Here is a 25,992-nt window from a genome sequence, read left to right on the forward strand (position 1 = left end):
CTTTCCACAGGAGTCCGATGTAGCCACTGGTGATGGGAAGTCGGGAGGCGAGTCCAACCCTCAGGGAGAGAACGTCCGCGCCCTGAAGGGCGGAAGTTCCCGATGGCGAGAGGGGCTCCTGGGTGCTCTTAGACCCTAGACCCTGGCTGCAGTCGCTGCCCGACTCCGCAACCCGAAGCAGCCCTCCAGAGGGCCTCGTCGCACTCGGCACCTAGTAGCTGTTCCGCAGCTGCAAGTGCAGTGTTGGGAGCTCGGTGTGGCTCTCAAGAAAGTCCCCTGTTTAAAGCTAGTGTAGGGCGGGCAGGACTGGGGAAGCCAGCTGGTGAAACACTGTGGCGTTGCGCACAAGAGTTCCTTCCTTCCCGGGACCTGGGTGCCTGAGGACAAGGTCAGAGCTGGCAGGACTCTTGCACAGCCGCCTCACGCAGGGCGTTGCCACGGCAGCTGAGCACCCTGTGCCCTTGCACAGGAACAGTCCCAGGCACCAGGCGTGCCGCAGCCATGAGGGCATCAGAGAGCCCTGACCTCAGTCACTGCTCCCCCATCCTTTGTCACGGCTCTCAACACACACGTACTGTGTACTCACAAACACACACTCACACATTTACGCTACACACTCACACACACACCTAGACCCACACCCACTCACACCCCCCCATGCTCACACACTCACACATACACTCACACACACTAGCATTCACACTTGCTCATACTCATACACACTCACCTGTCCCCTCCAGGAAAACGTGCCCAATGAAGGTGCAAGGCTGAAACTCTGGTCCGCGTTCCTCAGGGACAGTTGTGATCATTCAGTTGAAAGAACCCTAAGACCCTCTTCTGAATTCGAAAGGCTCATCAAGGGTAGATCAAGAGCAGTGCGTTGAACAGTCGTGAGCCCATTTCCCTAGAAAAGGACTTGCCAGCAAGCACACCCGATACCTGAGAATATTCAGTCTCCTTCCTCCGCGTTGGTGGAAGGACCCTCAACAAGCCTCACACACTTTACCCTGATGTGACCAAGATTCCTGACGCGAACGACTCAGGAGAAGTCCGTTTGGGCTCATGGTTTCAGAAGTCTCAGTCTGTGGTGGCTGAGTCCAGGGCTTCGAGCACGGGGTGAGGCAGGAGACCGTGGTGGATGGACGTGGCAGAGAAAGTGACCCAGCTCATGGAAGCGGGGAAGTTGGGCCAGGAGAAGGAGCCAAGGACACAATATCATCCACAAAGTTACACCCCCAGCTGTGACCTGCCTCCCCCAACCACCCTTCCTGCCTGCAGTTTCCACCCCTCCCAGTAGTCCATCCAAATGATCACCCCATCAGGTGGACTCACCCGTGGCAGGTTAGAGCCTCCACAATCACTTAGTTCCCCAAAGCCCCTCCCCTGGTCACTGTTGCACTCCGGGAACTTTCCAGACCCAAACCATAACATACCTGAACATGACTCTGGCTGAATTGCTGTTCCACGCACCGCTGGGCTCGGGCAGCTCCTGCGGCTGGTCCATCTCAGGCTGGAAAGTCAGCGAGGAGCAGGAACCACCTGAGGTTTAGAGGGCGACCCTCTCGGGCAGACACCACCCCAGTCCAAGACAGGCCATTTCTCTTTACTCACCCAGGACCAGAGAGCAGATTTAGCAGCATCACATAATGGACCAGCTCCAGTCCTCTCTCTGGATCTTCTCTTGCTCCCATGAGCTCCTCTGGGGCCTCCTCTGGGGTCTCCTCTGAGGCCTCCTCTGAGGTCTCCTCTGGGGCCTCCTCTGGGGCCTCCTCTGAGGCCTCCTCTGAGGCCTCCTCTGAGGTCTTCTTTGAGGTCTTCAGAAGGCTGAGAGCCACGGAGGCTTTGGGAGTAGCCCCTTGGTTCTGGTAAAGACCAGAGGGAAACTGGAGCCATGCTCCGACTGCATGTGGCATCCCTTACAGTAGAGGACATACAGGTGCCTGGTGGGCATCCTCTGACCAGAGAGCCGTTAGGCCAGGGAGAGGGGCCGATGCTCCGGAGCTCCGCGGTTCCTGCAGTCCCTCGGGCAACCCAGACCTTGGCCCTTCATCTCTCCTGTCTTAACCTTTTCCCTGGAGATGTCCAGGTCAATGGGGTCCCCTCGTGGGCGGTCCCCCGTGTGCCACTGATGGTCATCTCACAGGCTAGAAAACCCTATTCAGCATGTTTGTCCACTGGGCAGAATAACTGGCACGGTATCTCTCTGGGGACTCAGCTGCCCTGCACCCACGGCCAGCATAGGCTCAGCCGGGAGCACCCAGCTATGTTTATGGTAGGAGTGACTGAGCTGTTCCTCAGCTGTGTGACTCTGTTACGGTTTGGATATGAGGTGTCCCCAGTGAGCTCATGTGATGGAAAATTCAGGAATGTCGAGAAGTTAATTAGATTATGAGAACTACTCAGCAGATTAATCCATTTGATGGGTTAATAATTTTCATTTTTAAATGTTTCTACTAGTGCCATAGAGTTATATATAATAGTGGGGTTCATTTTGACATGATCATACACTCATGGAATAGAATTTGCTCCATTGCAGTCCCCGGTACTTCCTCCTTCCCTCCTTTCTCCCTCACCCTGTTTCCTTTCTACTCTACGGGTCTTCCTTCTATTTACTTATTTATTTATTGTTTTTCGATTTGGTGCTTTATAGAGATGATACATAAAGAACTGGATTACTGGGTGGTAACTGTTGGCAGGTGGGGTGTGGCCGGAGGAAGTAGGTCAGTGGCGGGTGTGGCCTTGGACTATATCTTGTCCCTGGTTCCTCTCTCCCAATCTCCCTCTCTCTCTCTCTCTCTTTCTGCTTCCTGGCTACATGAGCTACGTGACTTACCTCCACCATGACCTTCCGCCATGATGTTCTACCTCACCTTGGGCCCAGAGCAATGGAGTCAGGCCAACATGAACTGAGACCTCCGGGGACAAGGTTGCCCCTGTGCCATTCTATGTGCAGTCTAGCGTGGGTCACTTCTGGGTAGAACTCCTCTGTCAGGGCAGGGCCATTGAGTTTGCTAGCACTGTTGCTATGTCTGAATGGTCTCTGGTGCACCTCGGCACAGAGGAAAGGCATATGCTCTTGAGGGTGCCCCACTTCCGCCCGACCCCCATGCCGAGGATCGGCCGGTGGTTGGAGAGTTTCCTGCACAAGCATGTGGCAGGTCTGCGGCACCATGCTTCCCGCACAGGCTGAGGGTTGGGGAACCAGAGTACAGGCCTTGCCTGGCCCAAGGAGAGACTCCCCTGCCGTCTCTGTGCGCCAGCCACTGGCAGAGGGGGACAGGCTGGTTGTGTGACCCCGGCCTTGGGGGCCTTGGGATCAGCCTCTCGCTGTCACCTTCCTAGGATCTGGGTAAAGGTAGATGCAGAAAACAGCCTGGGGACAGGCGTCACTCAGTCCTGGGCGGGTGGCCTTCTGCTTCAACATTCTCTTCAGCGGCTTCCTCTCAATGCGACAGTCGGCTGCCAGCCACGGGGCCAGGAGCCTTCCCATTTATTGAAGGACCAAGAACAAGGGTCCTTTTCTCTGGTCCGTGCCCCACCCCGCCTCCTCCCAACACCCCTGCCAGGAGGGGCGGGAGGGCGGTGTCGTGGAGCCAGGTATCCCCATCGGTGCCAAATGCGAAACCCTCAAACGATTGGTGGTTCTAGTGGTGTGACGCGCTGATTGACGCGCTGATTGACGCGCTGATTGGACAGCTGCTCAATTAGAGAAGAAGCAGCTTCCGCAATAAACGAGTCGGCGGCTACAAGCTCGCCTGCTCTCACCTGGCTCCCGGTCTGTGGTCATTGACACTGCGCCCTTCACCCCCATTACAGGAGCCCCCGCGGTGAACAATATGGTGGGACTTCCTCACGTGATGTCTGCCCGCGCTTGGGGCTGATGAGGTGGAAAGCCACCCCCAGCCCCCGCGCCACCCACAGCCCCCGCAGGGAGCCACGTGGCTCACGAGGGCCTTTCCCACCGGCCTCCTGATGCTCCCCTGAGCCCGGGGTCACCACTGTCCTCCCAAGTCCTGGAGCCTGGAGAGTTTGAGCCACTGTCCCCAAGCACAGCTCAGAGGAAGGAGGGACACCTGGAGACTGGAGTGACGGAGAAGCTGGACGAAAGAGCTCTGGACGTGGCCTGTGTGTGGCCCTGACCGAGGAGCGGGCACGCGGCTGGGGAGGGGAGGGAGCTGGGCACCGTGTGCCCAGGACGGGATCCGCAGAGCGACTCCTTCAGCGAGGAGCAGCCTGCTTTCCACAGAGGAGGCCTGGGCCTTCCTGAGCCGGGGCCCTGGACGGGCAGCCGGTGAGCCGGGCTGGTCAGCGCTGCCACGGGCCGGCTTGGAGGAAGGTGGCAATCGTCCTCCTGGTTGACAGACAGGATCGGCCGCTCGTGTGCTCTTGACGTTCTGCTGAGTGTGTGCCTGAGACTGGACTTGAGTATGTGTTTGTTTTCCAGAGCCAACGGCTCCGTCTATGAGATCCTGCAAGTGGACTTTGGCATTGACAACAGCAGCGGCCTGGCGGGGGCCCAGCAGATCACCTGGCAGGTGGAGTACCCGGTGGAGGACACCACGAGCCAGCTGGTCGTCTCCGAGATCTTCGTCAGCCAGACCTCCTTTGTGGGCATTGTCCCCCTTGCGATGGTGAGTGACTGGGGCTTTGGGAAGAGCGTCACGGGGTTTTCTTTGGCGACGTTGATGACTCCAGCATCGTGAAGCAGCGAGTCCCTGTTATTTCCCTGCACTTGACACATGTTATTTAAAACTATTCTTAAATTGCATTTCATTTACCTGCTTTCTGTAATGGTCCCTGGACACGTCCAGGGTCTGCGGTGCAGATCCCTTTTCATTTGTGGAGCGTGCGGAATGCTTTCCTGGGAGCCCTTGTCCTTTATTGTCTCCATCTGCGTGCGCGTCAGCACCCAGCGCTGCGCCCAGGGAAGACGGCCTCATTGAAATGTATGGGAATGTGTGCTGGGAACAGAGTTCTGTGTGCCCAGGAACCAGCCCCTCGTCCGCCGGCTTTGCCCTGAGAGTCCCCAGGTGGCCTGCGATTGGCAAGCTTTACGAGGCAGATGGACCCAGAGAGCCTTGTTGGGAACTGACCAGCTGAACCTGGCCGGGGTCCCAGAGCCCATTGCACTGCCTGTGATTTTGCTTCCTGGGCCTCTGGAGGCGGCTGGATTTGTTTCCCTGTGTTCAGCTGAAGTCTGTTCACAACTAAGGCCCAGGGGCCACCCCTGAGGACAGAGTCATGGAATAGCATGGACAGATGCTATTCCAGTTCTGCGTCCATGGGGGGCCACGTGCTCCATGCTCTTCTGTCCTGGAATTGATCAAATACTCTCTGTCCTGATTTGAGCTTCCTGCCTGGGACCTTGCACACAGACGTTCTGGGTCAAGCTGTGACTGCTTTTGATCATTTGTCACTCAAGTTGGATACCAGAGTTGAGACAGGTGCAGATGAAAACCCCATTAATTAATTCATCTACAATCAATTAATTCCCCATCCCGAGCATCCTGGAATGTGCCCTCTGCCTGGAACCCACTTTCCCTTCACCTCCCGGCTCTGCTCCTGTCCTCCTCGGCCGTTGGACAGGCACCTTCCCTGACCACACTGACTGAAGCAGCCTCCACACCCCCACCCTGTGCTCTTCCGTTTCCATCCACGCCTTCCCAGTTTATGGTCCTCGTAGATGTCGATGCTGGAGTTCATCTTCTGACCTCCTCCCGGGGGCGAGATCCTGCTTAGGTTCATCCTCAGCCCTGGAACGATGCCTGGCACAGTTGACATGTGTGGAATGAATGAACGAATCCTGTGCTTTAATCCCAATCCCAGCGCATTTAGATATGGAGATTGTCCCCATCAGCAGTGAGCCACATTTTGGTGTGGTGGCAGCCACACCTTGGCAGGGGAGCAGCTGCTAAGAACAGCGGTGGCTGGTGTGCGTGTCAGGGAGAGACGAGGGGTCCCGCGGTCCCTGTCCCTGGGAGCTCTCCTGCAGTCCCCAGCTCAACCTGGGTTGGGCCAAGGCTGGGAACTGTCTCCACTTTGATCAAAGTCCTTGCCACCTTGCTCAGTCTCTGGCCTCAGGTCCCCGTGGCTGCCAAAACCTCCTGGCACTCACAGGGATGGGATTTAACAGCATTGTGCTCTCTTCCTGAGCAGCCACTAGCTCCTAGGGTAGCTCCTAGGGTAGCCAGTAGCTCCGGGAAGCAAGGTGTGTTTCCTGGCCAGGGCCGGAGTAGAGAACGGGGTTGGCCGAGTGCAGACCATGGGCCCAATCCACCCTGGTGCCTGGTTTGTACTGAAACACAGCCACGATCGTTTGTTATCGTCTGTGGCTGCTTGCACATGGCTGCTGGTGGATTTGAGTATTTGCAGCACAGAGTGTCTCTGTCCAAACTTTAATCTTAGCATCTTGTAATACGCAACAGTTTGAGGAGCGTCCGAGGGGAGGGCTGCTGTTCCATGGCTATTCAGCTTTGGGGAATGTTGTTCTTGACTCTCAGAATTTCCCTTTCGGAAATGCGACTTGGCCAAAAGCACTCCAACCCTGCTTTGGCCAGTGCTGGCTGGCGTGCTCTCTCCTGGGGCCACGTAACTCAGGTGCTGGACTGATTGGGATGTCACTCAAGGGTCAGGTCCCGTGGCGGGCATGGAAGGAGCTGGGGGAAGGAGCGGCCCACAACCTTGTGGCTGTGAATGAAGGGCTGGGCGACGGGTGTGCGGCATGCAGCCAAGACGCAGCTCGGCCGGACGGTCTTCTGCCTTGGCTACGGCTCTCCCCAGGAGCCATCTGTTTCTTGGTGACAGGTGCGAGTCCCGTGGATGGAGCTGGGCGCCTCCCCACGTGGGCGGCTGCCCTGCAGTTTGTGCCGGGGTGCCCTCTGCCACCTACCTCACCTGTCCCGTTTCCTCCCCGCGGGTGCAAGCTGAGCTTCCCGTGTCCCCGTGAGGCCAGTTTGTGCTGCATCTCTGTGGCCAGGAGCACCCCCCATCTGGCTGGTCTCCACTTGGGGCCATGTTCTTGCACTTGGCTCAGTGACCTGCAGGTAGAAAGTGCTGGGGTGGGTGACGGTGGTGTCCGGTGTGACCCTGCATCTCAGGTCACTGTCTAGAGAGGCTTCAAAGCAAGTGCTTGAGACCTGGTTCGTTCAGTGGAGTTTCCTGAGGATTAAATGAGATATTACAGGCAACATCTTTGCACCTTGACCCGGCACATTGTTGGCACTTAATCATATTTAGTTTTTATTATTTTCATCCTGCCATTATCATCACATCATCTAGCCCTCTGTTGGTGTAGCTGTCAAACTTTGGGAGAAGGCTAAACAGAAGTTGGGCTTCAGGCTACGTGGTGGGTTCTCCTCCTGGAGAAAAGAAAGAGTCTAACGTGCTGAGACAGACACAGCCACAGGGCTTGGGGTGGGTGGGGAGAGAGTCACACGGGGGCGTCGCGAACTGTCGGGAGTCAGGGGAGGAGGAACCGGGAGGAGGGGCCTGCTGTGGAGTCCCGAAGGCGAATCGATGCTCGCCCAGTGGGAAAAGACGGGTGTCCCAGCCAGAGGAGCAGAGAGTGTGGCCAGCAGAGCAGGAGAGCCTGGGAGCCCGGGACAGGTGGCCCAGCCTGGCTGCCAATGGTAGGTGGGGCGGGGGTGGTGCAGCGAGTGGGGGGAGGCTGCAGCCGAGGGGTCTGTCTTCTTCTCCAGGGGTCAGGTCTCTGTTCAAGTTGAAACGTGCCAATGCCCCACCCATGGGGGTATTAGGAGCCGATCAGGCTGAGCTGGGAAGACCCATGAACGGCTGCTCCTCTTGTAAAGGCCGGAGGGAGCTTTGCGTGGGCCTTTGGCCTTGCAGCCCCTTTGCCTTGTGAGGAGCCTTCTGTCCTTCCCGAGGGTGCAGCTGCACGGCGCCATCTTGGAAGCAGAGACCAGATCTTGTCCCGATACTGAACCTGGCAGCACCCTGGTCCTGGACTGTCCTCCTCCAGAACTAGGGGGAAACCAGCTCCTGGCCTCCGGAATTCGGACACAGCAGCACCAATGGACTAAGGCACTTCTAGAGTCCTAAGCCTTGCATTGGGTCACGGTAAGGCAGAATTAGTAATGACTAATTATCAATAGCAACTATCAGCAAGGCAGATGCGTTTCTTGCCTTCATAAAGCTCCATGATCCCCTCCCCAGACTCAGCCGTGTGAGGAGGTATAGCTGTGGCCCCCCGGAGAGGCACACTGAGTGTGACTGAATGGAAATGGAGAAAGAGCCTGGGTTCTTGGTGACACCATGGGTGGCTAAGCTGAGCCATTAGGAGCCTCCCAGCTCCAGTCATCTTGCCTTGTGAAGCAACAAATGCGCCATCTCGAACCCACTTACAGCTCACCATCCACCTTTCCATCCATCCACCCAACCATTCGTTCACCTGTCCATCCACCCATCCATCCACCCATCTATCCATCCATCTGTCCATCCACCCATCCCTCATCCACCCTTCTGCCCATCCATCCACCCATCCATCTCTCCTTCCATCCATTCATCCATCCATCCACCCACTCATCCACCCATCCATCCACCCATCTATCCATCCATCTGTCCATCCACCCATCCCTCATCCACCCTTCTGTCTATCCATCCACCCATCCATCTCTCCTTCCATCCATTCATCCATCCATCCACCCACTCATCCACCCATCCATCCACCCATCTATCCATCCATCTGTCCATCCACCCATCCCTCATCCACCCTTCTGTCTATCCATTCACCCATCCGTCTGTCCATCCACCCATCCATCCATCCACTGATCACTATACAACCATCATTAATTCAGCCTACACTATGTGCCAGATTCTTCACTTTTTGTTAAGTGAAAAGAGAGAGTGGAATGGATGACATTTTGGCGTGGAGACCCCTAGGCGTGGCAGCCATTTGTGTCTAATGGTTCCCTCTGCAGAAGAGCAGCCCAGGTGGAGGAAACCCCAGGCCCCTCTGAAGCAGGGTGGTCTGCAGAGAGCTTTGCAGCCCTGGTGACGGCCCTGCCTTTGGCGCCATCGCAAGGACACCTGTGTGGCTCTCTGCCCTGTCTGGCTGGGGAGGCTGACCAGGGCTGTTTCTCTCCTTCCCTCTCGTCCCCTCTGAAAGCACACGTTTTCTTTCTCCCTCCACAGGGTTCGTTTTCTTGGGTCTTCTGTCCAGTTACTGAGCTTCGAGCTTGGAGATTTGTTCCTTTGGGTGGTGGGAGTTTAGGACTGCAGCCCACCATTCAACCTCAGTGCTTAAAACTAGAAAGCCCAGCTCTGCACATGCAGATAAAAAACACATTATCTGTCAAAGAGGGTGGAATCAAGAAACACACACATTTGGTGAGTTTCTAGGCAACTGGGAACCGGGCTCTGCCGAGGCTGGAGTGAGAGATAATCAGATTCCTTTTTCATGGCCTGGCCTGGAACCCTTCGGCACGGCCTGGGCACAAACACTTCTTTATTTTAAACGTGTTTCTGTGCTGACTCTGCGCCAGGGGCTGTTCCAGGGGACGGCGATGCACAAGGCAGACAGGGACTCTGCTTTTCTGCTCACTTCCTAGGGGAGCGGACTGACCGACGCTGTAAACGCCTGTGTCCATAGCCTCAGGTGTGCTGGGCGCCCTGGGAAGGAGAGTGCAGAGGCCCAGGAGTGGCAGAGGGCCAGGAAGCCATCTTTTAAACACCTGGCATCTGCTCTGAGACTAGATGAGAAGGCAGACCCAGCTATAGAAAGCTGTGGAGGAAGAGCATTCCACGCAGAGGGTGGGAATACATCTCCAAGCAAAAGGAGGCAGAACAAAGGAGGCCAGGGAGAGAGCAGGGGAGACGGGGACAGGCGCCAGGGAGTGGGCTGAGAGGAAGGCGGGAGGGTCTACAGGCGCTGGTCCGACAGCCCACGGCCTTCTCCCGGCACTGCTGCCGGAACCCGTTCCCTCCGACGTGGTCGCTGTAACCGATACAACCATCTTCCCCCCGTCCTGCAAGGCTGTCCGGAGTGGCTCCCCTGGAGCTAAGGTGCCACAGGGCTCTGCCTGCTCTGAGCTCTGGGGAGAATGGGTCCTCTGCTGTCTCCAGCGCATGGATGTCGCCCACACCCCGGGCTTGCGTCAGTCATCACGTCACCGTGACCTTTGCCCTCGAATCACCTCTGAATCTGACCCTCGTCCCACCTGAAGGTCCAGGATCACCTCCCCATCTCGGGAACCTTAGCTCATTTGCATCTGCAAAGTCCCTTTTCCACGTAAGACAGAGTTCTCAGCTGGGAGCGTTAGCAGTGGCTTAGGGGTCATCTCACTGAGCACTCAGAAGAGGGACGCCCGTTACCCCAGGTTTACAGGTGGGGAAGCTCAGGAGCTGGGAGATGGCGACCTGCGGGAAGTCGCAGCCCAGGGCGCAGGGCTGTTGGCACCTGGCTGCCTGGCTCTGGTGTCTGCACCAGCTGCACCCAGGGCTCTGACTTCTTACAAACGCAGAAACGTGTTTTTATTAAAAATTAATAAGAAAACCAATGTGATATAATGTAGTGATTGAAATATTCACAAAAGCCACTTTATGATGCAGGAATACAGACAGGGTTTTACAGACCCGTGTATGCAGCGTAATGGTGCCGCAAACCAAGACCTAGGGTCAGACGCGGTGACTCTGGGGACGACCCGGTGTCCGGGGTGCCAGTGCCATTCTGAGGCCGTGGGACAGCTGATGTGAGCGCCGGTGCTGCCCATGCCTCCGTGGCTCGTGGCACACGTTTGTCTCAAAAGAAAGGCTGACACCAGCGAGGGGCGGTGAGACACGCCAGCAGGCACGTGTGTCTGCGTGTGTGCTTTGCACACAGGTGATTCTTCATGTGTTTATCCGTGCCCGTGTGCGTACCTTGGTGTTTACACGTGTGTGGGTTTGTGTGTATGTCTGTTCACGGGCGTGTGTGTGTGTGTGTGTGTGCATCTGTGTGAGTGTACGTGTGCACTTACGTGTGTATCCAGTATCATGGACCCCAAAGGCTAATAAGAGACTCCTTCTGCGGCCCTCGGTGAGGGCGCCTGGCGTCTGTGTCTGTGTGCAACGGGAAGCCACCCGCTGGTCCCGTGTGTGCGCACGCGTCTGGGGTGGGCCACGTGGTCTGGCTTTGAGGAACACCGATGCGAGATGCTGGGGCCTCACTGCGGGCTGTGCGCTCCGCCAGCGGGGACTGACCACCATCTCCTGTGGATACTGGTGACCACGGGGGACCAACAGCACGTTGCCCTCTGTCCCCCAGGACTCGCAGCTGCTGGGGGATGGGGTCAGGGACAGGGACGTTCAGTGCGGTGTGCTGAGCAGGGCTGGGGCTCCGTGTGGCACATGCAGCCCCCGCCCAGCCCCTCTCTCCTTTGCCTCCAGCTCCCTCCTCCCAGCTGGGTCGCATCCTCCCGAGGCAGCGGCTGCATTCTGTGTCACCCCCCTGCCCGCCTCCTCAGCCCCCAGATCAACTCTCCACCCAGCACAAAGCAAGCCTACCCGGACAGCCCTGGAGCACAACCTCCCACTGCGTCCCAGAAGCAGCGCGCCTTTCCGCTGTTCCACGGGGGTCTTTTCTTGGCATTTCCCCAGTGATCAGTATTCAGGTTGCTTCCCCTCCCTCCTCCCTCCCTCTTTCCCTCCTCCCTCCCTCCTCCCTCCCTCCTTCCCTCCTCCCTCCCTCCCTCCCTCCTCCTTCCTTCCCCTCCCTCCTCCCTCCCTCCCTCCCCCTCCCTCCCTCCTCCCTCCCTCCTCCCTCCTTCCCTCCTCCCTCCCTCCTCCCTCCCTCCCTCCTCCTTCCTTCCCCTCCCTCCCTCCCTCCTCCCTCCTTCCCCTCCCTCCCTCCTCCCTCCCTCCTCTCCCTCCCTCCCTCCCTCCCTCCTCCCTCCTTCCCCTCCCTCTCCCTCCCTCCCTCCCCCTCCCTCCCTCCTCCCTCCCTCCTCCCTCCTTCCCCTCCCTCCCCCTCTCTCCCTCCTTCCCTCCTCCCTTCCCTCCTCCCTTTCTTCCTCTTTCTTTTCCATGATGCACTTGTAAGACCCCAGCTGCCTGGGGGTGGGCAGTGGACTTTAGTGCACCCAGCAGTCCCAGAAGACCATGCTGCAGCAGGAAGCAGATGCCCGTCGGCCAGCAGTGACCGTGCCGGGACCCCATTAGTTTCCTAGGGCTGCAGTGAAGAAGTCCCACAGACCGGGCCTTAAATCAGCAGGAGTTGCTCCTCTCGGGCTCTGGAGGCCTGAAGTGCGGAAGCAGGTGTCAGGAGGGCGCTGTCGTCCTGGAGCACGGGGCAGGCTCCCCAGCTTCCACGGCGTCCTCGGCTGTGGCCACCCGCGCCCATCTCTGCCTGTCGTCAGGTGGCTCTGTGCGTGTCTCTGTGTCCTCGCCCTCCACCTGGACCAAACAGGGCCTCATCTCAACCCGTGGAAGCCGTTTCCAGACTGGGCCACGCGCCGATGTTCTGGTGGGCGTGAGTTCAGGAGGGACACTGTTCAGCCCAGAACAGGAAGTGGTGGCCGTGAACCTGCCACTCAGCGCCGCTTGGCCCGGTCTCTGCCCCCTCAGCATCTGCAGCCGGGTTGGGATTCTGGACAATGGCCGGTCTCAGCGGCTCAGCTGCCCCGCGGTCGCTCCAGCGGCGCTGCCTGGACTCTGCGTACCCAGAGGAGAAAGAGCCTTTTCTATCAGAGAAAGTTACTTTTGTGAAGTCCTGACTTTCTGAGCCTATCTACAAGGTCTGTGTGCCTCTTCCCCCCAAAAACAAGTTGGTCAGTGTGACTCCTGCCGAGACCACGCGCATCTGCCAGTCGGAGTCTGAATAGGCTGAAGGCAGATCTTCTGGGCCCCCAGATACCAGCGTGCCGGGGTCCCGCGCCCAGTGGGTCATGTGCACATGGTCCCTGATGGAGCCAACCCACGCGCAGGTGGAAGGAGCGAGTTCCAATTGTCGAGGGCAAGGTGTGTCCAGCGAGCACTTCACAAGTAACCACGCTTGGTGGAGCCAGGAGCTTGTGCTGCTGCTGTTGACGCTTGCAGCAGGCGTGTGCCACACAGGTGCCACGCTGGGGCGGCCAGCAGCCTTCCAGGGGGCGGCAGCAAGGATGCTTCCTGAGCCCCTGGGCGGGGGCCCCAGCGCTGGGTTGCTGTGGCGCGCCCCCTCCCAGCACGTTTTAAGAAAACAGCGGTATAAACGGTGGCCTCTGGAGGGCCATCTGGAGTCGGCTGCGTAGACAAGAAGGGACAGGCCACCAAGATGCGTGTTGCGTCAAGTGGCCTCTTGGTGGGAGAGCCTTTGCTGATTTCTGATTTCTGAAGGTGAAAGGGAGGAAGAGACCCAGTGAGCAAACCTGGGAGAGACGGGGTGGTCGACAGTCAGAGGCACAGCCCAGGAGGGTCTGAGCGCTCTGGTGGCACGATGCCCTGGCACGTTCTTCAAGGCTGTGCCAACACCATCAGTACTCATGACCCCCCACACGACAGCGCGGGGCACGTCCATCAGGGCTGCCCTGGGAGTGTCCGTTGTGTTGGGTGACGAGCCCTGAGTGACGAGATGCGGAGCGATTATGCGGGGACCTGACCTTCCTGTTTTATGCCCCCTTTACTGCCAAGCTCGTCGGGAGAGTGCATCCCGAGACCATGGTTTTCTTAAAAACCGGGAAACCCCACTGACTGTTGGCAGGTGAGCCGGGCAGTTTGTCAGAGCGCGGAGGAGCTGTGGCCAGGGGAGCCGCCCCAGCACCGCGGCTTCCAGAAGCCTCCCCAAGCCTTCTGTTCCCGATTGGAAATGGCAGGGAGCCCTTGCCCACAGCGGCTGGCCAGCCCCTGTGCTGGCCCTGAACGACAGCCCCGCCTGCAGCAGGGGGCCGGGGAGCCCAGCCTGCTCAAGAAGGTCCGGCATCACCCTCTGCTGAAGCTGTGTGCCTGCCACGGGGTCTGCCTCGGTCATCCCGTCTGCAAAAGGGTCACGCGAACCCTCGGCATTGTTACCGTTGGCGTGAAGAGGAGACAGTGAGTATGGTAAATGTTAACGGTGTCTTGCTTATTTTTCTTAAAGAGGAAATACGGAGCCTGGTGGCAGTCGGGATGTTCCGCGACGGGCCAGAACCCCTGACCCACAGAGCAGATGAGACTTGTAAATAGTCATTCTGGCCCCGCCCTTGCCCAGGGCCCGCCGGCCGCCCCCGAGGCACACAGCAAGAAGTGGCCCTGTGCCCCGCGCTTGCCTGGCCCGTGACAGAGCCCAGAGAACTGATTTCTGAATGGCTTCGATTTCACAAATGGTCAAGATGGCGTTTTGTTTTTGATCTGCTTTGACTTCTCTTCCCAGGGAGGGAATCATGGGTGACCGTCCCTGGTGTCCCCACTAGATGGCGCCGACAGACCAGGTTGTGGCCACAGGTGCGCTTCCCCTCCACTCCCAGAAGGCACCAGGACACCTGCTGGGCCTTGTCTCCAGTGGAGGCTGCACCAGGGGCTTCTGCTGGCCTCTGAGCACGTGAGCGAGGCTCCCTCCTGCTGCCCAGCTGGTTGCAGCACCTGGCACCTGGCCCCGGGGAAAGGTGCAGCCTCCCTCAACCACACACGGCAGGCCCCGTGGCCAGGTGGATGCCTAGTGGATTTTTCCCTCAAAAAGCTTTACTGTTTTTATTTCTAATGATTTGTGCTCATTATAGAAAATTTTAAAATCCCAGCACCCCAATATGACCACCATTCCAAATAGCTCATCTAAGTCACCACTGTGCAAAGAGAGAGCTGGCTAGACAGATAGCTGGGGATGGACATCACACCTCGTCACCACGAGCTCCTTCTCTACATGCTGGGATTTAAAAATATGTCAAGTCCCCCGTTCGCTTCTGTTTAAGAGAAGACAAGGAATCTGATGTGAGGTCCCTGAATTTCAAAAACCATGAACCACCACAAGATACTGGTTTTAAAACATCTTGCTATGATTAAGGGGACACTTATGGTAAAAATCAAGTCAACGATTGGAGCTGTTACGTTGTCACTGTTACTAACATCACTAGCGCCATGACAGCCACGTCCATGCTGTAAGTGGCACTGTTTAATTGTAGTGTGGCATCTGCACTATCCAATATGGCGGCCACTGGTTGCCTGTGGCTATTACAGTACAGTCAACTGATGTTAAATAAAACTTAGGTTCGTTCCTCAGCGGCACTAGCCACATCTCAAGTGCTCTGCAGTCACCTGGGGTGAGTGGCTGCCATTGTTCCTGTGCAGATGTAGGACATTGTACCCATGAATACAGCGTGTTGGGTGGTACAGGCATCGACTGGCCCCTCCACAGCGGAGGAATAAGCAGCTCCTTGGGCTTGGTGCATAACGAGTAACACGTGTGGTATCTAATTATACGCAGGTATATGCACATTGTCAGAGGATATGCGCCCGCAGTCTCTCCTGGAGCCAGGTGCTACCACTTTAGTAGCAGTGTCTTGTTCAGAGTCTGTATTAAAGTCCCCACTTGCTTCAAAAACCAGTTACTGTTGATCCAGAAAGGACTGTTCTCCTTGTCACTGGGGGCCCCTTTTGGTCCAGAGCTTTCTACTTTTCCATACCTTTAGTCTCACTGTAATGAGATCTTGAGGGAGGAAGAGGAGGTTCACCACGTGGTCAGCCTGCGATGGTGAATGGAAGACCCCATGCTTGGTGAACTCGAAATGCTGAGATTTCAGTCTTCCCTTCTGCACACCTTGGCGAGGGGCCCTGGGCCACCAGTTTGGGATCATGAGGAGCTCAGTTCTTGACATCAGGACATCATCAGGCTCTCTGCCCAGGAATGGAACTCTATACTATTTTTGCGAAATTTCCTCGGTGACGGAGGAGGGCTTCTACCCCAGGACTCAGGATCGCGCTCAGAACGCTGACGTCCTCAGGCAGAGTGGTGGAGCCTTGGTCTCTTAGGACAAAGACAGAGAAGCTGCTGGAATCTTTTCTGAAGAAAGGAATGAAAACATTTAGAACAGGAGAGGTCACCACGGACCTGGGGCAGACTCACCCACCCTTCTCACCTTCCCCAGAACTGCCATGACTCTGGAAAATTCCGCCCCTGGCTGGTGATGGTTGTGAGGTCCTGCCTTCCCTGCTGCGGATGGAGGTTGTCTTAGTCAGCTTTGTCACCGCTGTGACCAAATGACGCCACCAGCATGACTGTAGAGGAGGAAAGGTTTACTTGAGGGCTCATGGTTTCAGAGGTCTCAGTCCACAGCAGGCTGGCTCCATTCCTTGGGGCTGGAGGTGAAGCTGAACATCATGACGGAGCATGTGGCAGAGAGAGGTAGAGTGTGTCTCCACTCTCCAGATATAAATACATACCCAAGCCACGCCCCAATTCCCACCTCCTCTAGCCACACCCATCACTTCAATTAATTCCATCAGGGATTAATTCACTGATTAGGTTGAGACCTTCACTACCCAATCACTTCTCCTCTGAACCTCCCTGCACTGTCTCACACGTGAGCTTTTGGGGGACCCCTCACATCCAAACCATAACATTTGGCTCCTGTTCCCCTAAAGCTCACACTCATCTTGCAAAATACATTTGGTACATTTCCAAGAGTCCCCATAGTCTCGGCAGTTCCAAGATGGCTTGAGGGCATCTCAGGAGCTGGCAAGGTCACACCCATCTCAAGCTCAGTCCAAAGTCTTCGAGGCTCAAGGCAATCTTGCATGGTGAGCTCCTGTAAAATTAACAGCAATTTACAAATATCCAACATATAAAGGTACTGAGTAAACATTTCCATTTACAAAAATAGAGCATGGAAAGAAGGGATGGGACCATAGCAAGACTGAAATCCAGCTGGACAAACTGGTCCTGTAGCTCCATGTCCGGCACCTGGGACTCATGACATCTTGATGTTCTCTCCAAATGGCATGCGTAGCTCTGTCCCCTGGCCTTGTTCATTACAGCCCAAGTGGCCTTCCTGTTGGCTTGTCTCTGCCTGATTCCTGCAGCTTTCCTAGGACGATGTCCCAAATTACTGACATTTCTTAATCCTGGGGTCTCCACTGCAGCTTCAGCTTCCTCCTCACATGTCCACACTTTGCCTTCCCAGGGGGTGCCCGCAGGCACTCCGACTCTGCTGCACTCTGCCTGGCCTCCCAGGCCTTCATCTGAAATCTTGGTGGAAGCCTATATGGCCTCCTAACTCCAGCATCCTGCATTCCTGCAGAACCAGCACCACGTGGTTGAGGCCAAGGTCTGCCGCCATCTTGAGCAGTAGCCTGTGTGGCTGACCACGTTGAAAAACCTTCCTCGGCTCCCTGTACAAGAAGTGTGCCCCACTGGCCTCTTCTCAAGAGAATTTTCATCTTTACTCTCTTGAGCTTGAGATGGGTATGGTCTTCCAGCTCCCGAGATGCCCTCAGCCATCTTCCTCATTGTCTCTAGGCATGGTCTTTAGCGTTCCTTTAGTGGCGTAATGTCTTTAACATCTGCAACTTCCTTAGCCCAAGTTTTACTCAGGCCTTTCAAGTCTACTTTTTCTAAATCTTTCTGCTCTGCCTCTGTTACTGATTATCACAATAAGTTTGACTAAAAGCCACCAGCAATATCCATACCACTGCCTGAATGTCATGCTGCCTAGACATTTCTTCAGCCAGATTAAGAAGTCCATCACTTCTAAAATCAGCTTCACAGAAAGTCTCAGGACATGGGCAAAATGCAGATAACTCTCAGCTAGAACATAGCATGAATGGCCTCTACTCCAAATTCTCATAGTGTCCTCCTTTTCTGAGTCCTTCTTGAGCCAGTTCTTCACTGATCATCTTCACTGATCACAGTTCTATCACCATGCTGGTCTTCTGAGCTCCCACCAGAATCAGCCATTAATCTCTGCTTATAACAACCTAAAGCATTTCCAGCTTGCCCTGCTAAACATCTCAAAATTCCTCCCACCAATTCCAAAAAGCTTCAGAACCACATGGCCAGGTTACTCACAGCAACGACCCCACTTCTCGCTACTGATTTCTGTTTCAGTCAGCTTTTTTGCTGCTGTGACCAAATAACCTGACCAGCACAACTGTAGAGGAGGAAAGGTTTATACGAGGGCTCATGGTTTCAGAGATCTTAGTCCATAGCAGGCCGGCTCCATTCCTCAGGTTTGAGATGAGGCAGAACATCTAGGCAGCGTGTGTGGCAGAGGGAAGCAGAGAGAAAGAGAGACTCCACTCTCCAGATACAAAATATATACCCAAAGCCACGTCCCGATGCCCACCTTCTCCAGCCATGCCCACCACTTCAGTTGCCATTCAGTGAATCCCTATCAGGGGATTAAATCACTGATTGGGATCAGCTTTGGGGGGACACCTCACATCCAAACCATAACAGAGGCTTAAATCAGCAGACAGGCTGTCCAGGCATCAAGGTATGAAGGGGTGCAACACAGGCTACCCTCCTGGGTGGGCTGTGTCCCCACCAGACTTCCCTGTGAGTTCCCCTTGTCCTATTGAGAGGCACCCACATGAAGCCAGGGGCTTGTGTCTGGGCACAAGCATGCCCTGTTTCCACGTGCAGCCTGGCAGGCTGGCCCTGACCTTGCCGTGCCTCTGAGCTCTGAGAATGGAGGCATGGGTGTTGAGGTCCTTGTCCTCTGAGGTGCTGCTGCCCCTGGGCATTGTCTTTCTTACAAGGCGACATGGTGCATGCACGATTCACGGCCAAGGAGGAGCTGCTGCTGTTAAGAGGTGCTGTCTCCCAGGGACCATGCCATCTGTGTGAATTTCTCCAGCGAGAGGGTCAGAAGGGAAGCAGAGAAGGTTGGCAGCTCCTGCGGGTCCCATGGGTAGTCCTTCTGTCTTCTACAAGCCGCTCGAGGATGGGGCCACTGTCAGAGGTTCAGAGTCGGGTCAGCACCACTGAGATCAATTTCTTCACCCCAAAGGGACCCTATATTCACCCACGGCCACTTTCTATTCCCCAAAGCCCCCTTGTCCTAGACCACCTCCGTCCACCTCTGCCTATAAACTGGTCTCTCCTGAACAGTTCACGCAAGAGCCCTTGTGGGACATGTGGCCTTGGGCTCTGGCTTCTTGCACTCAGCGTGATATTTCCCAGGCTCATCCATGAGACACATAGTAGTGTGTTTTGGAACATCCTCCTTTTTCCTGCTGATAGCATCCATCACTGCTGCCCAGGTGTGTGGCCCTGGCCATGTCCACTTGGTTTTGCCATCAGCTGGTAGGCTTTGGGTTGTTCCTAATTTCCGGTTCTTGTGAATAACGTGCTCGCTCGGATCCACGAGCAGGTGTTGGTGTGGACGTGCGTTTTTCTTTTTAATGGAATAAACCAGAAGTAGTGAATTCCTGTTGCCTCACTCTTACTTCTTAGGGGACGTTGCCATGGTAACTTTTGGGTGCCTTTGGAGCAATCCGTACTGGTTTCCATTAGCCTTCAGAACGGAATATTTTGTGCTAGAAACTTGTAACTCAAAAGCACACAGAAGCCAGGCATGGCAGAGTGGCTGGTGGGCACCAGGGAGTGGTGGCCTGTGCTGCATGGTTGGAGTCCACGCCATCCACACAGGACAGCACTGCCCTGCCCCACTGACGGCTGCCTTGGAGGCTCCTGGGCTCTGTGTGGCGGGTGCTTGGATTTGTCTTTCTCTAAGGGAAACTAACAATGTGGATTTTTATGGAGACCTATCTTCTTCTTTTCCTTCTTTTTCTCCTTCTCCTTCTATTCTTCCTCCTCCTCCACCACCACCCCTCCTCCTCCTCCCTTCCTTCCTTCCTTCCCCCCCTCCCTTCCCTCCCTCCTTCCTTCCTTCCTTCCTTCCTTCCTTCCTTCCTTCCTTCCTTCCTTCCTTCCTTCCTTCCTTCCTTCCCTCCTTCCTTCCTTCCTTCCTTCCTTCCTTCCTTCCTTCCTTCTTTCCTCCCTCCTTCCTTCCTTCCCCCCTCCCTTCCCTCCCTCCTCCTCCTTCCTTCCTTCCTTCCTTCCTTCCTTCCTTCCTTCCTTCCTTCCCTCCTTCCTTCCTTCCTTCCTTCCTTCCTTCCCCCCTCCCTTCCCTCCTTCCTTCCTTCCTTCCTTCCTTCCTTCCTTCCTTCCCCCCTCCCTTCCTTCCCTCCTTCCTTCCTTCCTTCCTTCCCTCCTTCCTTCCTTCCTTCCTTCCGTGACTGCCCTGAGCCCAGTTGCCCAGGGGATGGGTTTTATTGCTTCTCCCTCCCTCTTGTCAAGGCATCTCTCCGAAGCTCCAGGGCAGTGCACCCTGGTGCCCCACTCTGGGCCTCTGGTGGCTGAGCCCTTCTATCTGGACACCCCTGTAGTGACCAGTGGACAGCTGTGTCCAGGTGGGCCACCCTCCTGATGCAGTATGTGGGGAGAATGGACTCTGCAGCCTCGCAGCCCAGAAGAGAATCCAGCTGCTGCACCGACCAGCTCTCTGACACCAGGCCGTGTGCCTCATCTGTAGCACGGAGGCCCCACGCGTGCCGGCCGAGCAGGACGGAGAGGATCAGTCGAGTCACGTGTGCCTGTGCTCAGACGTGCCCGGCGCTGGGGGGCCTGGTGGGGGCTCCTACCAGAATCATCTGGGAACGTCCTGTGCTGGGCAGAGGGCCAGCCCCCAAAGAGGTGCACATCCGGGTCCACAGTGGGAAAGGGGCTTTGCAGCTTTGAGTAAGCTAAGGACACGAGGTGGAGCGGATCTGGGGGCAGGAGCAGGAACAGGCATTCTCTCAAAACCCGGCGTAAGAAACACAGTGTTGCCAGGGGCCTTATTATTTTTTTGAAAGCAAGTACATGTATTACCTTTAAAAATATGTTTAAACATTAAAAAACATCCCCATAAGATGCTTCAGGAGGGGACATTTCTGAAAGCAAAATAAACACCCAAGATGGCAGTGCAGGAGACCCCAGGTCAGTGCAGGCCCCTGTGTGTGCTGCCTTCCGCTGCCCCCAGTGGCCTTCGCGAGACCTGAGTGCCTACCCTGGGCCTGGGCTCTTCCATGCTGTCTGGAGGGGCAGCCTGTTCTGAACATCGTCCCTCGGCCTGGGCATCCTCGTTGGGAGAGGAAGGAGGGAGGGCCATGGAGTGGCTGGTTGATCTCACCCCTGCGGTTTCCATGAGATAGAGGCAGAGGGGGAAGCTGAGCAGCTCTTCCTGGATGGGGACGTCTGTCCACCCTCTGTCCTGGCCATTTTGAGCAGGGTCTGTCAGAGGGACAGCAGATGGCAAAGTGCTAAAGCACAGCGGTGGGGAGCGTGGAGCAGGAGAAGGAGTCCAGCCCATGTGGGTCCCAGCCCCTGCTCACCCACTGCCGGTGTGATCTGGGGCAAGTCTCGGGCTGTCCCTGAGCCTCTATGTCCATCTTCCAAGGGGGTGACAGTATCTCAGCGGCAGTTTGGCTTAGAGTGCATGGGCTTGACCGCTGCCCTCGTCCCTAGCCTGTCCGGCCTCACACACCTGCACAGGTGGCTCTTGTGGACTCTGGGGACTGTATTCCAGCTTCTGCCGGCTGTGTTTCAATACAGAAGGTTCCAGACTGTGTTTGACTGGAATGAGACATTGGGGATCCTCCAGTTAAGGCAGCTCTGAGGGAAACAGGCAGGGAGATGGTTTACCGCGGTTCAGAGAGGACTTGCTCATGACCCTTAGGCAGGGGCTGCACTGACCCAAGAGCCCCCTGCCCCCTTGCCTGTGATGAGGAGCAACTTGGGAGGGTCTCCTGTGCATAGCCACAGCCTCCGCTGGGTGGTCATCCCTGTGTCCAGTGGCTGCTCTATCAGGCAGGACACAGCCCTCCCTTGGAGCCAGACCAGCAAGTGTGGCTCAGGTAAGCGGCTCCTCACTGGGACGGAGGCTGTCGGTGTCTGCGCTTGGTTAGAATTCCACGGCCGACGGGACAGCTTTCCCCTGAGTTCGCGGCTGGTGCCTCCTTGCGTTGGGGTTCCAGCTCGAGGGCACCGCTTGTAATGCTCGGAGTGAAGTCAACTCTGCCAGGGGCTCTTGTTTTGGGACCCTGCTCTGGGAAGGCTCTGCACCGCTGTGGCAGTTCCAGGGCTCAGAGTCCCTCCGCGTCCCACCCCTCCTGTCCGCGCAGAGCCTCCCGTCTGTCTTCCCTAGGCAGCAAAGGCTCTGCCCTCCTCCCAGCTGCTGGGAAGGGGATCTGGAAGCGTCTTGCCCCTCTGCACCTTCAACCATCGCCTCTGGACGTCAGCAAGTCCTGCTGGCTCTGACCTCCAGAATCGTCCAGAACCCACCTGCTGCTCTCTGTCCCCACTCTACACGGCCCCGGGCACCTCGGCCTCCTGCCAGGAGGGCGGCCACAGCCCCGCTGGCTCCCTGCTCCACTCCGCGCACAGACCAGCGATCCTCGTAATTCATGGCAGGGTCTGGGCAGCCGCCGCGCTGCACTTGGAGTTGCCCAGTCACCCTGCTCCCTGCAGGCCTCTGCACGCTCCCCACCCGCCATCCCCTCCAGACACATCCTGGCCATGCTGGCCTCTTTCCTGGGAGGGGCGCGTCCTACCTTCTCCTCACTGGGATGCCAGAGCCCCTCGCTCAGGTCTCAGGTCAGATGAATTCCCCTCTGTGGCATGGTGGCGCTGTCCCCAGTTGTCCTTCCTGACCTGTGTCTCCTTCACAGAATCAGCAGTCCCCAGAGTGACCGGGTCACACCCGTGTCTGGCAGTCACAGACCGAGGCTCCGCCCTTCTCCATCCTTCCACTGAGAGGACTCTGCTCCCTGGGGGTCCCTCGGGACGCCCCGTCATGACATCACGACCTCTTCCTATTCTCCAGTCTGCAGGGACGTCCTCTCTCATTCCCGGGATTGACAGTTTCGGCCATCTTCTTCACGCTCCTCATCATCGTGGTCATTGCTACGTCCATTTTAATGATCATCTGAAATAACCAGCTTTTGGTTTCACAGATTTTTTACTACTTTATTTATTTAAAAATTTTTAAAATTCTAATTAGTCGTACCTGTTTACATGGCGTTGATGCCGGCTCTACTGTTTGTCGCTTTCCTTCCTCTGCTGGCTTGGGATTGGATCAGCTCATTTTCCTGTAGACCACTGGGTGGAAGCCGAGGTCGCCGAGCCGAGGTCGCAGAGCCTCTCTCTGCTGCAGACAGCTCGTGCAGTCAATTTCCCCAGGTTCTCACACGCCCTGTTTCCATCTTCTTTCAGTTCACAGTACGCTCTGATTTTGCTTTTGACACTCTTCTTCGATCCGTGGGGCTCAGAAAGGCATTGGGTACTTTCTAGAGTTTGGGGGGGGTTCCCACACAGACCCTGCCCGGTTTTCTGGTATTTATTCCCATGTGGTGTGAACTCGCACTTGACTCCTCGCATACTTCCCAGGACCTGCTTCCTGGTGGGAGGGGTTTCTCCTGCCCTGGGGCTGGGTGTGGCGTTCCACAGGGTGGAGGGGTTCCAGCCCCCTGAGTGCGTGCCACCTGTCATGTAGTGACTGTGAGAGGCGTTTTCCTCTCCCGGCTGGAGAGTGGGCTGTTTCCCACTGCGGTTCTGCTGTGGGGACCTCACGTATTTTGCTGCTGTTGGGTGGCACCTCTAGGATTGTTTGTTCTCTCCAGAGTTGACCCTTTTACCTTCATGACGCGGGCCTTTTGCTCATGGGAGCGTTGCATGCTGTGAAGTCCACTTGGTCTGGCTCCGGCACAGCCACCACCGCATTCCTGCGACTAATACGGTGTGATGCGGCTGCAGAGACGTCCCTTGCGCTTTTACCTCTCTGCGTCCTTTTAGAGCGGTCGCGGGCAGCACGTAGGGTTGCTCTCAGAGCGTCCCGGCCATTCACGGTCCTGTCGTTGTGTGTGGCCGGGTTCAGGTGCCCACCTTGCTGTCTGCTTCGATCTGTCCCCTCTGTCCTCCAGTCTCCTTTTCTTCCTTTCACGACTTCTTTAGGACCAAGCAAGTCTTCTTTTATGGTTCTGTTTTATCACTTTTATTAGCATGTTAGCTGTGGCTTAGCTTTTTTACTGGGTTGCTGTAGAGCTGATCCTCAGCCTTGGACTCTCCGTGCTCTGCCTTTGACCCCGCCCTGCCGCCTGGCCCCACATGACAGCGCTGCGGGGTCTCTCTGAGCTGAGACTTCTGCTCTGCACCTTTAGCTGGTTCTGTGTAGCCGCATTGGCTACCTCGTTCTTATTTTTGTTTAAACATCATTTGAGTGCTGGTATTAACGATTCTGAAGGGCTCTCCAGTACTGCCCCAGCGTTAATGCTTTCCCGGCTCTCTCCTCCTTCCTGTAGACCCCTGTTTGCTCCGGGCTCATCTTTTCCTGACGTGCCTGGTGTCGGGAGCCGGCTGGTCCTGTGTTGATCGGCTCTCAGTCTCTGCTTGGCCTCTCCTTGGTGGAGAGACCCCTCCTCGGGCTGCGGAAGCACCTGAGGTGCAGTTTGGCCTGCGGGCTGGGCGGCCCTGGCTGCCCCTCTTGCCTGCGGGCTTCTGGTGGGAAGCTGACTCCACCCTGGTTTCTGGTGCCTCTGCTCTTGGGATGTCTTGGCCTCTGGCTGATTTCTGGGGTCCTCTCTCTGCTGGCTTCCTGCCGCTCGAGTTGGCCTTTCTTACACCTTCTCCATTGTTCTGCTGGGATCTGTCGACCCCTTGGGTTTGGGGTTCATGGCTATTATCACATCTGGGGACATTTCAGTGCCAAGCCTTCCTGCTCTCTGTCCTCACCTGTCTTTGGAGACTTGTTGCCCGGATGTTGGGTCCTCGGGTTGCCCTTGGCCGGCCGATGTGCTCCTGGGGTTGAAATGCCCCTCCTCTGTGTCCACCTTGGTGTCCCCTTCTCTTCTCCGGCGCCGGATCCGCTGACGTCTTGTCAAGTGCTTTTCTCGTGCCACTGACTGCTAAAGTTCCCTTTGGGCCTGTCCCCTTCCACGTCTCTATTTAAATTTTAAATTCAGCCTTGGATTTTGGATACAGTGTTTCTGGGTGCAGTTGTGACAAATAGCACAGCAGGCTCTGTGTCCCCTTGTGCAGCTTTGCACGGACCCATGCTCCCTGCTCGCCTGCCGGGCCCTGCGAGTCTTCACACGCTCCTGCGTGATTTTATTTCCCGTCACCTCTGTGTCATCCCGTGTGAGCACGCTCAGCACCGCCTGTCACCGCGGGGACCCTGGTGCTGTCCACTGGATCCACAGCAGCTGAACTCCACTGGCCCTGCCACCCTGACTCACAACTGCTAATCATCTTCCGTATCTGTAATTCTGTCATTTTAAGACTTCGACGTAAGGGGCTGGGGCCGCGGCTCAGTGGTAGAGCACTTGCCTGGCACGCGTGAGGCCCCGGCTTCAATCCTCAGCGCTTCGTATACATACATAAATAAATAAGTAAATACATAAAGGTCCACTGACAGCTGACAACGCATTTTAAAATGCGACGTCCAGAGAGTCATCTGACAGGTGACATTTTGGGATTAGCTCATTCTCCTCAGCACAGCTCCCTGGAAACCTGTCCACGCTCTTCTGCCGGTCAGTGGCCACACTGTGCTGCGTGGCGGGGTGTCCTGTGGCATGCTCGGGCCTTCTGCTTTGAAGAACAGCTGGGTCTCAGTTTCCGACTGGTGAGAGCAAGTCTGCTGTCAGCGTTCGTGTGTGCTCTTTTGTGAACACAGAATTTCAGTTCTCAGGGATGAACGTCCAAGAGTGAAATTTCTGGGTCATAAGGTAAAGTCACGTTAGAGAGAGAGAGAGAGAGAGAGAGAGAGAGAGAGAGAGAGAGAGTGTGTGTGTGTGTGTGTGTGTATGAGGGAGTTTTCTAGGTAGTATTCTTTTTTGGTGGGTACCAGGGATGCTTAACCGCTGAGCCACATCCCAAGCCCATTTTGTTATTTTGTTTTTATGTTTTATTTGGAGATAGGGCCTCGCTAAGTTGCTGAGGCTGGCTTTGAACTTCCGATCCTCCTGCCTCAGCCTCCCAAGTTGCTGGGATTACAGGTGAGTGCCAACAAGTCCGGGTAGACAGTATTTTTGGAGCATATGATAAGTATTCTTATCAACTTAGTAGGTAATAAC

At 56.2% G+C, this 25,992-nt stretch overlaps 1 protein-coding gene across 1 annotated transcript in view; it reads left to right on the forward strand.

The window, feature by feature from the left end:
* The window catches only part of TMEM132B (transmembrane protein 132B), a 393,438-nt gene that overhangs the window by 293,949 nt on the left and 73,497 nt on the right, over positions 1–25,992 (forward strand). The window contains exon 4 of the mRNA XM_079151212.1: positions 4,445–4,631. Within this exon, the coding sequence (XP_079007338.1) occupies positions 4,445–4,631 (187 nt within the window). The remainder of the gene's footprint in view (positions 1–4,444; positions 4,632–25,992) is intronic.

The sequence above is a fragment of the Sciurus vulgaris genome (assembly GCF_902686455.1).
Source record: "Sciurus vulgaris genome assembly, chromosome: 8".
Classification (NCBI taxonomy): Eukaryota; Metazoa; Chordata; class Mammalia; order Rodentia; family Sciuridae; genus Sciurus; species Sciurus vulgaris.